Below are 18,284 nucleotides of genomic sequence, written 5' to 3' on the forward strand. Positions count from 1 at the left end.
ATAAAATAATTAGAAATTTTTATTTAAGAATTCATTGCCAACACCAGATGATACTTAGCACTGTTATGGATAATAGTAAACCATACAGACATAAAACTGACAGTTCAGAGAAATAAGTGTTGTTGGGAGAAGCCTGGGAAATGTTCTTGTGGAAACAGAATTTCAGGAACACTCTGAAATACGAATAAGATCCAGTGCCAGGATGAACTGGAGTGAAATGAGTCTGAGGGAAAAGACCAGGTAGACCATATTGTGGCACAAGGTCATGAAACATCAGTTGAGGAAGGCAATGGAAAGGGGAAGAAAACCATTTTAATGGCAATTGCAAACATGTGATAGGGATGGAATATTTGCTTGACTGAAGCAAGATACTGTTTTACAACGAAGAGTTTTTGATTTGGCACAGGGAAAATTACAGCAAAGGTTGTTTTCAAAAGTACAGCATGTGGGATAATGTGACTGGGATCAGAGGAGATAATATGCAGTCATTAACAAACCACTGGGGCATGTGCTGGGTAGGAGATGGTGTTTTATCTTTGTTTTTATGAATTCTAATGGGCACATAAACACATGGAGGGAGTCGAGAAAGCTACTATACATTCATTCAGTCTTCTCCTTTATTATGTGTCCATACAAACGCTACTTAACTCAATGGAAAATATTCTAGAGGAAATTCTGCCTTAATTATCTTCTCTACCAAGAATAAGCAAAAGCTTAACCAATGCTAATATTGGTTTTCTAAATTGGGTCACATCCTACTTGTCTTCACCAGCTCGTTTGGAGTTTTGAATTAACAACAAGCATGAGTGTTTTCCAAAGAAGGAACTGAAAGAATACAGAGAGAAGCAATGGGAACACCTGGGTGTTCAAACAAGATTGGAGGTTGTGAACAGAACACAATATTCAAAGGAGTGATTGAATTAGAATACATGTAAAGTAACTTTCTACCTAAAAGAATCTAAGACTTCCATGTACAACTCTTGTTTTGGGCCTTCTCTATCACTGATAGTCAAACACTGGCTGTTTTCATTGTGTTTAGCAAACACATCTGATCTATTATCCTTCTGCACAGTGTGGACACTCAAAACAGAATTTTATGTCAATTTTAATGTAGCTCTGAAAGCTCTGTCAAATAGCTTATTACAGAAAACCAAGCAAATCTTTTAAACAAACTTGCATTTGATGGCTCCAGAATTAAGAAATGCAGTAAAAGAGGCTGATTAGAAAATATTTTAATTACCAAGTATAGTTTAATTCAGACACTTACATGACATTTCAGCAAATGACTTTTTTAGAAAGGTGCCATTTTTGAGGCAAGAATAATTGTAATGTTGACGATAGATCGACAACACCATTTGAGGTTGTTGAAGTATCGTACAACTTTAAAAATTAGACAAAATTTCATCAGAAAAGTAAAAAAACTTATTGAATGTAGACCTGTAGACCGCAAAAAAAAAAAAATCATCAGTATGTATATATATATATATATATATATATATATATATATACTCTCAGTTGAAGAATGAATATAAATTTTACTATTTATGGTAGTTTAATTTTTAATGATAAAATAATTAGAAATTTTTATTTAAGAATTCATTGCCAACACCAGATGATACTTAGCACTGTTATGAATAATACTACTATATTACTAGTAGTAGAACAGTGTTTGTGTAAATATCAAATCTTGCCAAAGTTTGCACCTTTGATTGCATTATCATTATTCTTTCAAATAGTGTCCTTCCTTTCCTCTTTTCTAAGATCAGCAGAACCTGCTAATTTACATTAACTGGAATGTGTTGTCAATTATGCAAGTTTTTTTTTAATTTTTAAAATAAATTTTAATTTTATATTCCCCATACAATTGCAACCCCCTTATTTTGACCCCAATCCCTCCCCTCCCCACACCCCACCCCCCATAGAGTGTCTCTGGTTCATAGTCTTTTGTTGATTTTGATTTTCACTTTCTTATAGTTATTCATTTTCCTGGTCCCTTATTTAAGTTTTCTAGATTCCTGCTATGAGTGAGACCATCCAGTATTTTTCTTTTTCTTTCTGGCTTATTTTGCTGAGCATGATCCCTTCCAGTGCCATCCATGTTGCTGCAAATGGCATGTGTTTATCTTTTTTGAATGCTGAGTAATATTCCATGGTGTATATGGACCACATCTTCTTGATCCAGTCATCTATTTTTGGGCATTTGGGTTGTTTCCAAAGCTTAGCTATTGTAAACAGTGCTGCTATAAACATAGGGGTGCAGGTGCTCTTTGGAATTGATGGTTCTGTGTCCTTTGGGTAAATACCTAGGAGTGGAATTGCTAGTTCATATGGAAGCTCTATGTTTAGTAGGTCCAGAAATGTCCACACAGCTCTCCATAGTGGTTGGACCAGTTTGCACTCCCACCAACAGTGCAGGAGAGTTTCTTTTTCTCCACATCCTCGCCAACATTTGTTGTTGCTAGTTTTTTTAATATGTGCCATTCTCACTGGTGTGAGATGGTTTCTCATGGTAGTTTTGATTTGCATTTCCCTGATTACAAGTGATGCTGAACATTTTTTCTTATGCCTGTTGGTTGACCATTTGCATTTCCTCTTCAGAGAAGTTTCTTTTTAGCTCTTCTGCCCATTTTTTGACAGGATTATTTTCTTTGTGTTTTTTTAAAGCTTTTTTTTTAAGATTCATTTATTTATTTATACAAGCACTGGGGTAAGTCAGAAGCACGGGAGGGTGAGAGAATTCACCAGATCGGGGAGCAGAACAGGCAGAAGGACTGAAGTACACTGCTGAGGGGCGCAGCGGGCTGCAAGAGAGGTCTGTGCGCCATATGGGACCCTCTCCCAGTGGCCAGGGATCAAACCAAGGCTGCAGAGGCTGCAGGCAGCTTCGCAACCAGGCGTTCAACCACTGTGCCACCGGGGAGTCCCCAATTATGCAACTTTTTAGATTAGTGAGCACATTAACTTTTCTAATACAGAAATGAAGATTATAGTATCAAAATGTAATTTAGAATATATTGAAAGACTTGCTGGCTTAAGGAATATATGATAATCTTTTCATTAGTTTGCTTGCCAGATAGAATGAATGCTATCATCTTTACTTCAGTAAAGGATTTTATAAAAAGGGACATTAGATGTTCATTTTATTGATATTGAAAACAAAGTATAATTCTAGTGGACCTAATAGAAATAGAGTTCAAGTCGGGATGCAGAAGGTCCCCTCTGAGCTGGTAGACCACTGTTGGAGTAATGCAAGCAGCGCTATTTATGAAAGACCCCAGCCATTACTCAGAGCAAAATGACCTATACGGTGACATCTATAACTTACTTCATAAGACGAGCTAAAGGAACTTGGAAAGGGCAAGAGGTAGCAGAATAGGATATTCTTCAGCATGAACATTAACCGTACAAGTACTGGGATGGCAATTCCAGTTATTAAAATGCTGAATGTGTCAACACTCACTGCCCCCCAAACATTTCCCCAGTATGTCCCAAATCTTCCACTCTCTTAGCAACTAAAGAGGCCTGACTTATGGTCTGCAGTATCCAGCTCCAGCTCCACAACTTGCAGAAGCTGTGAGTTGTCAGTGGCTTATTGGCTGGGAAATATTTTGAGTACCACCTCTGAATATAGTCAGTGAGTCATATGACCTAGAGTGGACTTGAATCAGTGTATTCAGAAAAGAAATCATAGAAGAGGGAGTACAGTCCTATACTGTCAAGTAGAATTCTTCTTGTACTCCAGGTAACGGTGTACACTGAATGGTAACTGATACCTAGTAGGTGCTCAGTGTTTGTTACATGAAAATATGTCTTTCCTCTGGATCCTAAGACTTTATCATTACTGTTGTAAAATGTAGGGTTTTTTTATTATTCAGATATGTGAGGCCGAAACCAATGAGGAGACAACTGCCACTGAAAAGAGAGTTTGTTCTCACAGTTCCCAAGAGGAACGGGCTCCACAGGGAAGCTCTAGAGTATGTCAAGAGACAGAGGGAGCAAGGGGGAAGTGCAGGCAAGAGACTGTTTTGGGAAAAGCAGCACATGACAGGATAAGAATGCTTAGGATTTGCTCATTTGAATAAATTTCAGTGGGAACTGAGGTAGAAGGCTCTTTTCTTGCCATCTGCTGCCTGGCCCTGGGGTGATTAGAAGAAGGAGATAGCAACTTAGCATCAGAGAGCAGATAAAGGATGAAGCTCAGGGTAGGGACTCTGAACTGCCTGTCTGCATTTAAAGAGCTTGCTCTTAGATAGGCATTTACTCTCTCGAGGAACTGGCAGACCCGGCAAGAAAGTCTTTTCAAGATCATCAAGGCCCTTGATGTAAAAGCAACAGAAATACAGAATTTAAAAGGGCATGGTTTATATAATTACCTATGTCTCTGTCCAGGTTATGCATCTTGAAACATTCTGTATATCTTCATATAATCCTCCCACACCCAATGTGCACAAATAAAATCTTTTCACAACCCTCCCACTCCCCAATATGCACAAGTCTTCATATCCCCTCATCATTCCAGTTGCCATATTTACACAATCTCTAACCCAATCATTATTTTTCCCAATATATGGTGCCCCGATATGAACATTATGACCAATTGGTCTAGTCTTATTGGAACAGAAAAGAGTTAAAGTTAAAATTTTCCTTCATGTACACTTTATTTAACCAGCCAAAGATCACTTATCTTTTAACCGAGATATCGCTGCTTACAACACTGTGTATGATTTAGGTGAGTAGGCTCACACCTCCTCAGATGCATGGCATCACATCACATCCACCACCAAAGCTCCCACAGTCCTTTACCCTAGACCAATGGGCCTTCTCACCCCTTTTCTCCTCCCCACCCCTCCCAGTAGCCTCAATTCTGCAGTCATATTTCTAGGGGTTGTTTTGCTGTAGTTTTGTCACTTTCCTCTGTTTCTCTGTATTCCACAGGAGTGAAGTCATTTAGTATTTATCTTTGTCCTTTTGAGCTATATCATTTAGCACAGTCCCCTCCAGGTCCATCCATATTGTCACAAATGACAAGAGCTTATCTATTTTTTTAATAGCCAAGAACCATTCCATTGTGTATATGTATGACATCTTCTTAATCCACACATCTGTCCTTTCACACTAAGGTGGTTTCCATGTTTGGCTGTTGTAAACAGTGCTGCAGTGAACATAGGAGTGCATATATCCTTCGAGTGACTAGTGATTTTGTATTCTTCAAGTAGATACCTAGGAGTGAAGTTAAACTGCTGGATCATATGTAAATTTATTTTTACTATTCTGAGGAGTCTCCATACTAGTAAGATCACATTTTTAAAAAATTATATTATACCTGAGTCTGTAAGACCATCTATCCATGATCTATTTATTAAACCTTCAGACATTTATTTTTACCCAATTGATTTTGTTAACCAAAAGCTAGCCTTGAGATTACAATTGTCACTTTAACATTTCATATTTGTTATATGTTCCTTGTTTCAGCAGATCATCATACTGTGATTAATTGATTCGATTAGGTAATATGCTTTTTATCTTTCCCAGCTTGTTTCATCCATATATTTTATAAGCATATTTTATCAGTATGATTTTAGCTTCTTCATCAAAGAAGTTAAGCAGAGTCAGAAGAGCACATCTGAAAGTAATTAAAAATCTGCAAGTCCGGGGGGCCTCCCTGGTGGGCGCAAGGGGTTAAGACACAACTTATGAAGCTCTCCGCAGCCACTGCAGCACAAGTTCGATTCCAGGCTGGCCAGGGAGCTACCCACATGGCACAGCAGACCTTGCCTGACTCGCCTGCTTCTCCCCTCAGCAGTGTACTTAGGTCAATCTGCCTGTTCTGTTCCCCACTCTGTCTCTGGTGAATCCTCTCACCCCCACACCTCTAGCCTGTACCTAGCTCTCATATGCATAAATAAATAAATTTACAAGTTCTATTTTTTAATTACCTTAAGATACACACTTCTGAAAAAAATGACTTTATTATTATGACTATCAATAGGTAGCTGAAAGTCTCAATCTTATTTTATTCTCAGCTTAACCCTCCTGATGCCATCTCCATTTTATAGATGACAAAGTTGATATTTAAAGGGGTCGAATAATTGCCCCAAATCACACAGAGAAGCCATGAAACTGGTACGTGAATTCAGTGCTGACTCTTAGATGCTAGGTTAGATGTTTTCTTTCTTTTCTTGAATGGTTATAATTCTTTAGAAAGGACTACATTTGTTTAATAGCCTCTCCTCCTTCAACTGTACTCCACTGGCATATTCTAGCAATTGTTCCACAGCCGCCTTTTTCATCTGGGTGTTTTCAAATATGTTTTCCTAAATTAAAATTTCATTCCCAGTTATTTTCAGAAATACCGCTCCCAGATGGCATGTCACTCCCCTCCCCACGGTTCAGTCACCTCCACCCAGACTGGAGAATCACAGAACATTAGAGCAGGGCTGTTGAGAATGGAGAGAAGCAGGAGGAGAGGGAGGGAAGCAGACAAATCGCATTACTATTGAAATAATCAAAAAAGAAGAAATGAAAGAGCAGCTCTAACTAAATCATTGGGAGTGAGATTACAGAGGAGAGAAATGTGAACTTTCTCAGTGAGGAACAGGTCTTTTGGCTGCATGAATGAGGAGGAGGGGAAAAGTAACAATGGTCACAAATAGCATCAAAGTTTGAACCCCCCAATATTCTACCTCTGCATATTTATTTAAAGTTTTAAAACAGCTGCTTTTTCTCTAGACCTCTGTATTTTATGTAAATGAGATAGCTTCCTACAATCTATATCACCAGCGGTAGAGATTTTTTCTCATTTAGATATATCAAAAAACTTTTGAAAATCATTTTGATTACCTTGGGAACTTAATCCTTTTCTTTGCAAATTCCTTTAGACTAACTCCCACCCACCTCCCCACCCCAGCCCCAGCCCCAATCTATAGGAAGAGTTTATGGTTTCCAACAAGCTGGAGATCTTAGAAAAAGTATTCTTTAATTTGTTCCTTTTCCTCTAATAAAAATCTACATTGCAAATTCAGCACATATAAGCTGGTTTTGTAAAATGAAAGATACATTTATTACATGTCCTCATGAAATAGTTTTTTCACGTTTTTTTGGACCCAGAATGAACTAAAAGCCTCTATGAGTTCCTGAAGAAACTGAGCAGTGAGCTGGAATCACATGTGTAAGTGAGGATGGGAGAGGCCTTAAGTAGGTTCATGCATGCTCCTCTGAACCTGACTGCTCCTTCCTCCTTCACTGCTTTACAGTTTGTAAAGTAGAGGGGCATATGTTTGCTGAGAGGTAGTTATGAGCATAGCAGAGATGGACGTGATGACAAAACAAGAGAGGAGAGCAAATCTCACGCAAGGGCCACCCTTGCTACCGCTTAGTCGTTTCTCATCACCTGTCCCATGTTCATAATCATTCAACAGTGTCAGTTTTTTCCACTCAGTATTTCCCATCTTCACTCTACTACCAAGGTTTTCTTCCTCCATTGAGACTATTGCAGTAACATCCAAACTAGTCTCCCCAGTTCCCCATTCTTTTCCTTTAATTTACGTACTGATCACAGATGCTACAAAACTTTAAGTTCTATTATTCTGGTTCCCTACAGGAAACATAACTCTGTGCTTCCTTTGACTCTCCAAAGGAAATGGAGGAAGAGAAATTTCTGTGCTGCAGATGTTTACTAAACATTGTGCTAGTGCTTCCCACCATCTGCAGTAAATCCTCACAACCCCTGTGAGGCTGGTTGTTCTCATATTGAAAATGCAGAAGTGAGGCTCAGAAAGCTTATCTAATTTTTCTAAAATCACACAGCCCAGGAAAGCAGAAGAAAGGATTTGATCACCAGTCGGTCGAGCTCCAAACCCAGCATGGTGTATATAACCATGAGCTGATGTGGATGTGGCACCATTAGTGACTGCTGTTACAAAACCCTCATAATCCTGTTGTAACCTCTTCAGAGACATAATTTTAACTCAAATTCAGAATATTAAAATCTGAACTTTTCATGATAGTTTTAAATAGCTATGGATATGATTTGTGCAATTTTTTTGTGTTTGTATATGTAGCACCACAGGCAATGAAATGTCCTGGTTATTTTAAATTCTGGAAGATTTTATAATTATATTTATAACAAAGATCAAATTCAACTTTTTCTTTTCTTTCAGGATATAAAACCTCAATTAAAATCTGTACAATGCAGACTTAACGATGCCTAGGGTAGCCAACCTTGTATATTTTCAGAAAGATTGAATGTGTTTACAATTATTTTGTGAATTTAAGCCTGTTTCTGAATGTTTCTCACTTTACTACACTCAAGGACCCCAAAAGCCACTAAAACTCATCACTTCAAGCTCTAAGAAAGTTGGATTAAACCAAACCCCTCCAATTCCTTGTGTCCCTAGATAATTTTATTTTCAGTTATTTTGCTACAGCTGAAAACATGAAGCTTCATAAATTCATTTTTTAACATTTCTGCACACTCCCTCATGTGTTCTCTTAAATAAATTGCAGCAATTCAAATAAATCAACTAGGCTTGCACAGAGTAGGAGTGTTTACATCATTTTTTTGAGGAGTATTACAAAAGTGCACCCTTTCGTGGTGCATTTATTTATGAGACACTCAAGAAAGATGATGACGACACTTCACAAATTCTGAAGGGAAATCTAAGAGAGGAAAAAAGTATGCTCCACTAAACGGAAACTTACTTGAAATAAGTGATGATTGTTAGGGAAGACTAGAAGAAAATCTCTCATTGCCCCCCTGAAATAATTCTTAGAAGTCAAGAATGAAAATGAAGGTTAAAGGGAAGCTGCTTTGTGACACTTTTTTAGTACTGGCACTGAATTATTAGCTTAACTTTATTTCTGGAATCCTTTAATGCATTTGGTTTTCATTAAAGTCTTTCAAATAATTCATTTGATAACTGGAATAGTACTTGAAGGGGGGTATGCAGTGACAGGGAAGGGGTTTTGCCAATGTGATTGTATAACCTCATCAAACTTATGGTACTAAAGGTATTTTTACCTCCTACTTGATATATAATCTTACTTTTTCCAGGAGAAATGTATACCGCTTAGTAAAACTATTTTTTAAAATGAGATCGGTAATCACAGTGTGTCTTCTTTTAAGAATATTATTAAATAGGAATTCTGAGGGGCTAAAAGTGATGGTGGAAAAAAATCGTAGTTTACCTTTGTGTCTGTGTTGTTGTTTCAAAAAGAAAGAAAATGTTAATTAAATGAAAAGAAAATAAATGGCCCTGGATCAATTACATTGCTTATATGTTTCATTCTCTACAACTCTGTGAGATAATTAGTTTCATTGCTCCTTCTTGGAAAATTGGAGCTTAACGGAGTTGTCTCACCTACCGTAATGAAGGACAACACTGAAACAGAGCCTGGGACTCCTAAGTCTATGTTCTCTCTCTGGTGCCATGCTGCTGCCAATCCTAAAATGCCCTGGGACGTTGATAGTTTCATCCTCATGGATTTCACTATTATTGAATACAGATGAATACAGTTCTTCAACCACTGTATAATTAATGACTATATACTCTCTTCCAAAGCTGAGTAACTTAGGAATGATAAGATCAACTTCTGTTTTGTGAGCTACTATAATGCCCTGCTGTTTCACAAGATCCCATTGTTAATACCTTGAACACCTTTATCCAAAGCCTTTTGTTACCTTTGCTTCTATAGCTGTGCCATTTCTGTTGGACAAGAAAATATCACCTTCCTGGGGTTTCTGTGCCCATAAGACTATAGGCAACAGGAAAAGCTCACCTAAACCTTGATCCAGATTTTTTATTGGGGCTTCATTTCTTTTTTTCATAATTTTTAAAAAATTTTACATAGATCTGGGGTGTAGGTGAGATGGGGAGGGGGTGTGTGAGAGGTTTCACCAGAGACAGAGTGGGGAGCAGAATAGGCAGACTGACTGACATACACTGCTAAAAGGAGCAGTGGATGAGACAGGAGAGGTCTGCTGCACCAGATGTGGATTAGCGCCCTGCTGGGGATCAAACTCTTGCCTTATCGATGATAGCACTGATACTTAGCCCTTATGCCACCATGGAAGCCCTATTGGGGTTTAACTTCATAGGCATCATTGATTGAATCACTGGCCACATGACTGAACTCAATCTCCAACTATCATCTCCTCCCTAGAAGTCAAGCTGCTATCACCTGGTTCAAAGCCTCAAATGTCTGCTTATAGGGTAGGTCTTTCTGGCTTGGCCAGACCCTATCCTGAGGCATCGTGTTAGCATAAACTCAGATAAGATCCCAGGGATCCACCAACAACCAAAGGGAAAATTCAAAGATTTAGGGCTTATGCTCAGGAACCAGGGGAGAGAAAGGCCAACCAAATTATTATTTTTTTTTAATACAACAGCTAGGGAAAAAAGGATGATTTAAAACTATAAAACCAACTCTATATAAATCGACATCATCATCACAGCAGATTTTTCACAAACCAGCGAACAAACACATTTATATTATGAATTAAAGGGCACCATGTTAAAAAAACAAACAAACAAAAACCCATAAAGAAATCTACTGGCCAAATCTATCAACATTAACCAAATTTATGTAAGTATGCCTATCGTATTTTAGGAAGTTACAACTTCCTTAAATCTGTATGAAGAAAGTTATACATGTTAGTTTTAGATTAGATAGTGAATTTAAAATAGTACATTTATATTTAGCATCGGAATATAAGATCACATTGAAAATGACAAAGATTATATCAAAGAAACAGAATTTTAAATCCAAACCTTAGTGACTACTTGTACAATCTTGTCATGATTGAAAAAAAAAGAAAAATTAGATTCCTACACGAAGGTAATTATTTACTTCAAAGTCTTTCATTTTAAACTATACCAGAAATGCTATCATTTCCCACAGGAATATATTCTAGTACTTATAACTCTTAGCATTCAATACCAAACCTTATTCCCTAACCTAAAAATAATTCAGACTTTCCTGGTTTGTTCGAGGTGAAGAAGGAAGTCAGGGCCCTGAGTAGTAACTTCACATATATTGAATCATCCTCACTGCTACTTCGTTGCTCTACCTCTGCCCTACATCACAGCAACCCCTGAAGTACTCCTCCTGATGCCAGAGGCCCACAAGTTCTCATTAACTAAAATTTGTGTGTGGTCCATTAGTTTTACCAAGAACAAAGTGTATGTAGAAGTTTAAAATGCTTCTCAAATTCAAGAGAATAGTTTCATAAATTTATTTTCTTCACATATTGCGTATGTGTGTGTGTGTGTGCACACACATTTATGTCCTTATATGAAAAGGTTCTAATTTCATTCTCCAAACATGCTTCATCATCTGGAAAATATATTCTTTCTTATGTCAAATATCTCTCGGTCACAGCTTTTAAGGAAGCCATTTAAAAAATCAAAGCAAATTTTTTTTTTTTTCCTAGAAAAGAACTCTACAATATACCACCACCTTATCATAAGCCCATATAAATTGTAAAGGTAAATTCTCAGTACTATGAGAACCTCTGCATACTGAAGAAGCATGAACCTCTATATACTGAAGAATTGGGGCATTCTAAGCAAGTGTCTGCAGAAAATGAACTTCAGATAAACATTTAGAAGTATTTCCAAATCATGTTGTGTTAGTGAAGTGTGTTTCCACTGTAGAGAACAGAATGTCTGTTTGATTTCCTATCACTGACTTTTTTTTTTAATTTACATTAGTTTGTGGCCTAGCTAATTTGAGAAAAATGGAAATAGGCAGTCAGTCTTCCAATTATTGATGGAAATGTAAAGGGTTCTTCTGTTGAGAAAGACTGAAATAGAGAAATAGAAAAAAATAAAGGTAGTTACCATTGTTAACTACTAGCAAGAATTTAAATAATTATTGTCAAAGATGATAATAAACAATGATTTCTTCAGTGATAAACTTGTGTTGCTCAAATTCTGAAGACCATTTCTTTCTCTTTTGGTTGTTGGAAAAATTTTTTCTAAGGAATACAGCATCACTTTTTGCTTGATAAAACTATCTTCAGTCTCTATTTAGAAATATTTTAATACATCATTTAGAAAAATCTTGTCATTTTCAACTTTATAAGGTATAATTTAAACATAGATAAATTCATAATAAATAACTGCTCTGTTTTGCACTTTAGTAATGTTGAACTACAGTCAAACATGTTTTAAAGTATTAATTAGGTTTCATATTTCCCTGTGAGTTAACCATATGTCCAGTCTGCAAGTGAACTAAGTGTTTAATAGAGATCATTGAGAAAATGAAAATGATAATGAAGGGAAGGTGGTCAGAATCAGTTCATGCACTTGCTCACTGGTATTGAGTGCTTGCTTTAGAAAGGCACGGGGCATAGAGTCGTGTGTAAAACAGAATCCAAACTCGTGGAGCTTGTTATTTCTTGAGGAAGAGAGATATTAAGAGTATTCACTTACAAACTTTGCTATGTGCTAGGAAAAGCAAACAAAGAATATAAAGAAAGTCTTAATGTGGCTTAATTTAGATGGGGACAAGGAAGGCTTCTCGAACATTACAACAGAAAAAAATAATAGATAGATAGATACCTTTAGAGGTGTCAGATTTGTCCAAGTTAGGATATGGAATAGGGACATTCCTGGCTGAGAAAACCACATCAGGGAGGATGCTGAGTAAGAAAGTGTTTGGTGAGTTTCAGGAGAAAAACATGACTAAAACAGTGATATGTGGAGGGGGGTACACAATGAGGGAAGAAAGAAAAGCAAGGATCATTCATGCAGGGTTTGTGACTATCCTAAGGATTATGTATTTTATCTTAAGTATGAGTAAAAGATTTTTATAGGAAGTCATATGATCACATTTGTGTCTTTTACACATTACATTGGCTGCTATGTAGAGAATGGATAGGAAGAAGACAAGAGAGGAAATAAGTAGCTTAGGTAGGGGGTTAAGCTAGAAAGTGATAGATTAAATGGTAGATGGAGTAGGGTGATGATGACGATGATAGAGCTGGAGAAAAGTGGGTAGATTGAAGACATACTGTAAGTAGTAGTGATAAGATATGGTAATGGAATGGATTCAGGAGAGGGTCAGGAAACAAGTGTCGAGAATAGCATCTATCTTTTGAATTCAGCAGCTGGCTAGTTGATGACAGTATCATTGAATGACATGGAGAACTTTGAAAAAAAAGTATATCAAATGGAGCCAAGAGCAGCCACCACCCAGTCTCACAGTGGCAATGTGGCAGCTCCCAGTTCAGCAACCTTAGTGACTGCTGTTGGAACTGATGAGCAGAGTTTATAAGAGGAGACATTCCAACTGGGGGCATAATGTGTACAGTACACAGCAAAGACATGAAGGGAATCATCATAAGTTGGAAATGGGGAGGATGAACACTGATTGAAGCTGGGATCAAATTTGTAGGGTTTTGTATGCCCTATAAAGACATCTGAACAGATACTCAGGTAGTGACTAACCATCAGCAGCCTGTTTTCCTTTTGTGTTCAGGTGCTTCTTGCACTTACTTCACTTCCAGTTGTTATTTAGGCTAACAAATACAGCTAGTCATACCTTGTCCACTTTTTCTATGCCACTTTGCAGCATATTTCCACAATTCAGTGCATTTTGCAGCCTGATACTGTGGTTCTCTGTATGTGAAATTGCTCTTTGGCATGAAGAAAAGTCATGACTCATTCACAGGAAGCCTGTTTGGATGGAACTTTTGAAGATCATAAAGCAATTGAAAAATACAGACAGAAAAATAAAATATCATTCAGGAGAAAAAATACTTGTCAACTACTAAAGCCAAGAGTGTTCTTTTTATAAAAGACATGTTTCATCTTTTATGCCCATGCAATTTTCCTCTATGCATCTGGATGATAATGGACTATCTCAAGTGGAGATGAACAAGCACAGCTATACAAAGTGGTCACAAATGTCCTCCAAAATAATCTAAACCTCATGTAGATTTATTTTTGGATTTATAGACCCAGTCAGAACCAACTGAATAGACTCATGACATTTGATTAATTATTTTACAAGTCTGTATGTGGGTATGTTCTGTAATTTTGAAACTACCTTCAGGTGCCTTGTGGTGGGTGTGGTGTGGTCACATACATCTGAAGGGTGTGATCCTATACCTCTATATCATATACAGTGATATAAACCAGTGTTACCACAATAAAAAAATAAATCTAATGGACAAGGGAAATTCAGCAGAGAAATCTGATTATATTGTCATCAACCTTTTCACAGCTGTCAGGATATGCTTTCATATATCATGAAATCATATTTATACTTTCAGTTAAAAATTAAAAAGAAATAAAAATAAACTGAACTCATTTTATGCACAAAAGCCTGGCTTCAAATCAACTAAGTTCCCAGAATAATTTCTTCTTTCAGTACCTTCTACTTTCACTATAATCAGGGCTTGACTTTAAAGATTGCTCCATAAAATTTTAAGACATTATCCAACGGAAAGATATGCTTCTCAGAGACAGGGAACATGGTATTTTACTGGCCCACATACAGGGACCAGCAGAAATGGGGTGACTCAGAAGAAAGTGGGCAAAATAAAATCCTGTCAGCAGGCCTCGTGAACTCAGAATGTGTTTTTTCCCTCTAACAAATGTTGATTTTCTTTGTGGGGAGTGCTGAGTGATGCTTGTAGCAAGAGTTTTTCATTTAACTTGTGGAAATTGTGAGCAATCTAAAGAACTGGTGGCTATGGCAGGAGACGCAAAATGCAGGCTCTGTCAAATTCCTCATAGGTCACTAGTCCTGTCCGACCACCTCCTTAAAACAAAAGTATGAACATCAAGACGGGTGGAGTCCCACTAGGCTTCAGATGTCAAGATGTCTTCACACCTCACTTTCATTTTACCATATGATGAAGTAAGCGGTAAATTTAAACAAATATATTTATAGTACTTATTTAAATGTATTTCAAAATTGCAGTGTAAAAATAGGATCAAGATAAATCTTCCCACATTCTCATTATCATCCGCTTGGTTTTAGGAGCATGGTATTCCAACCGACATGGGCTATGCGGTGGCACCTCACCACTCAGGCGTGTACCCTGTTCATGTTCAGCTTTATGAGGCCTGGAAGAAAGTTTGGAATATTCGAATCACCAGCACTGAAGAATATCCACATCTGAAACCAGCTAGATACCGGAGGGGCTTCATCCACAAAAACATCATGGTGAGCTTTCTGCAGTGTCTGCAGTATGGGTGGGGGCACCGCCCTGCCATGTTTACACTCCTCGCTTGAGGAAAGAACAAGAGAAGAGCCAACTGCTAAAAATTTAAAGCTCCATGTTGCAGGAAGTATATCTGTCGTAGCTACATAAAGGATGTTTTAATATTAAAGTTGCTTCTTTTCAATTTCTTGAAAATATATATATATATATTTTTTTTTTTTTTACTGACACTACTGATGTTAAACAGGCAGTGATATTTAGGTTGCAGATGATTTACAGAAGCCCTAATTTCTTCAAAAGTTACTTATTATATAAAACTAATATCAACTCTCTCTATATTAATCATGCTGCTCTCTTACAAGTCAAACTGTTCTTTTTTAAAAAAGATTTATTTATTTATGCATACGCTTGGGGTACAAGCCAGAGGTATGGGGCGGGGGGGAATGAGAGGATTCACTAGAGACACAGTGGGAAACTGAACAGGCAGACTGACTGAAATACACTGCTGAAGGGAGCAGCGGGCTAGACAGGAGAGGTCTGTTGCGCCATGTGGGTAGCTCCCTGGCCAGCCTGGAATCGAACTTGTGCTGCAGAGGCTGCACATAGCTTCACAGTGCTGTGCTTAACCCCTTGTGCCACCAGGGAGGTCCTCAAACTGTTTTTCTTTACCATGCCAGGCTAATCATTTAATCATTACTAGGCACAACGTAGTGTACAAATAACAGATGATGTTAATTAAATAATTTGTATCTATTGTCCAGTCTCTCCAGAGCTTCTCTCTTTTTGTGTGTATGTGTTGCTTTTCACACTGGTGACAAAGGCATGTTGTCAAAGAATGTTTTTGCATAATACTTGGTGAAATTTCCCATAATAAGTAATTAAATACTTTTTGTATGCTAACTAATGACTAATGATTCAGTTTCTTTTATTTCCTCCATGGCAGTCCAAGTTTGTATCAGTTTCTGTCTGTTCTCTATATTCTATTTCATTGTCTGAATTTCATTTCTGTCTTGTTCCAATATCATTCCATTTTGGTTAGCATCACTGTGTAGTATAGTTTGAAATCAGGGAACATGGTACCTTCATTCTTCTTCTTTTCTCTCTGGATTGCTTTGGCTATTGGGGTCTTTTGTTGGTCCCAGACATATTTTAGAATTGTTTGTTCTATTTCCTTGAAAAATATCATTGGGATTTTGATAGTATTGCATTGAGTCTGTAAACTCCTTTAGGTAATATAACCATTTTAGCAATATTTCATCTTCCAGTCCTTGAACATAGAATATCTTTCCATTTTTTGTGTCTTCTTTTATTTCCTTTGACAGTGTCTTCTAGTTTTCAAGGTCCTTTACCTCCTTTGTTGAGTTTATTCACAAGTATTTCATCCTTTTTGATATAACTATAAATGGGATTATTTTCTTAATTTCTTCATTCATTGTTTGCATATAAAAAAACAACAGATTTTGTGTACTGATTTTGTATCCTGCCACTGTATTATTTCTAATAGTTTTCTGGTAGAGTTGTTTTTTTTTTTTTCTATGTATTTTATCATGTCATCTGCAAATAGTGAAATAGTGATGTTTTCACTTATTTTTTTCCCAGTTGGGATTCTTTTTTTGACTTTCTCTCACCTAATTGCTCTAGTTAGGACTTTCAGCACTATGTTAAACAGTAGTGATAAGAGTAGATATCCATGCCTGGTTCCTAATATTAGGGGAAATATATTTAGTTTCTCACCACTGAGTATAATGTTGGCTGCGGTTGTGCATATGATGGCCTTTTTTATGTTGAGATAAGTTTCTTTTATTCCCATTTTATTGTGTGTTCTTATCAAAAATGAGTGTCAAATTTTATGAAATAAAGTTGTAATTCCAAAATTATATAGCTCTGTGAACAACCAGCAAATTGATGTAACTTGGGGGGAAATGAACAAATACATACATAGAAACTAAATTTTTCCCTAAATCAGAAAAATTCAAAGAGTACTGGCAAAGTTGGTTATGGGTCCCCTGACTGAGCTTCACACACTGGGAAGGGACATCAGGCAATGAAAGGGACAGCAGTTCTCTGTCACTGTTTGTACAGATGTCATCCTCTAGAATTAGGTGTAACTGACTTCTTTTCAGATGGTTTTCCAATGTCTGTAAAACTTGCGGAATGGATAATGACATTAACTCGGATCAACTGCTATTTTGACATTTTCCTCTATAAAAACCACTGTAAATACTACAAGGGACATAAATGGCCATATTTTATTCCAGTCTGCCATTCCTTTTTACTGAAAATGAACTCACGGTCCCCAAGCTGCCAGCCTTTTGACTAGAGAGAGGTTTGAAGACCTGGGTTATATGATAATGTACAAGCATTCGGTACCCTTGTGGCATTTTAAAATCATGTGCAGTCTTTGTAGAACAGTGAACTTAAGTCTCTAAAGACTTTACTCACTGTTGTTTCATTTGTTTCTGTTCCTCTCTGTACTGCCAGGAAACTTACTTAGTTAAGTCCCATAAGATATCTTCATTTTTCATTTCTCCTGTAATGTATTTTACCTGTATTATAAATGCATGAATATTGCAGGTAATACAAGCTCTAGTGGATTTCTTGCATTGCTATAACTGTCCCCATGGTTCCACATCTGCAGCAATCCATGGAAAACATCTTTATTTGCTTTATGGGCCCCTGAATGAGAATTTCCAAGAGGGGAATGTCCAGCAGGCAGTTGACTATGCAATAAGAGAAAGGAAATAGGGCTTGGAGTCATCCAGATAGAAGTTGAGACCACAAGAACCAATATGCCATCTAGGAACAGACTGCAAAATACAAAAGAGCTAGGAGGTGAGGTATAAACACACCTACAATTATTAGGTCATTCCCATATATTGCTATGTGAGATGAGGAAAGCTTTGTTTTTATAATCCATTCACAATTCGAAGTCAAAAGGCCTTGGGTCTCCCTGGTGGCACAGGTGGTTCAGCACAGCGCTGTGAGGCTGTCCACAGCCTCTGCAGCGTGGGTTTGATCCCACATGGCACGGCAGACCTCTCCTGTCTCGCCCACTGCTCCCCTCAGCAGTGTATTTCTGTCAGTCTGCCTGCTCTGTTCCCCGCTCTGT

The 18,284-nt window shown here is 37.3% G+C and overlaps 1 protein-coding gene across 1 annotated transcript in view; it reads left to right on the forward strand.

Annotated features, from left to right (window-relative positions):
• LOC311183054 (bifunctional heparan sulfate N-deacetylase/N-sulfotransferase 3) overlaps positions 1–18,284 on the forward strand; it is a 126,878-nt gene that overhangs the window by 45,204 nt on the left and 63,390 nt on the right. Inside the window, exon 4 of the mRNA XM_084252282.1 lies at positions 14,992–15,177. Within this exon, the coding sequence (XP_084108408.1) occupies positions 14,992–15,177 (186 nt within the window). The remainder of the gene's footprint in view (positions 1–14,991; positions 15,178–18,284) is intronic.

Source organism: Talpa europaea, assembly GCF_964194135.1.
Source record: "Talpa europaea genome assembly, chromosome: 13".
Taxonomy (NCBI): domain Eukaryota; kingdom Metazoa; phylum Chordata; class Mammalia; order Eulipotyphla; family Talpidae; genus Talpa; species Talpa europaea.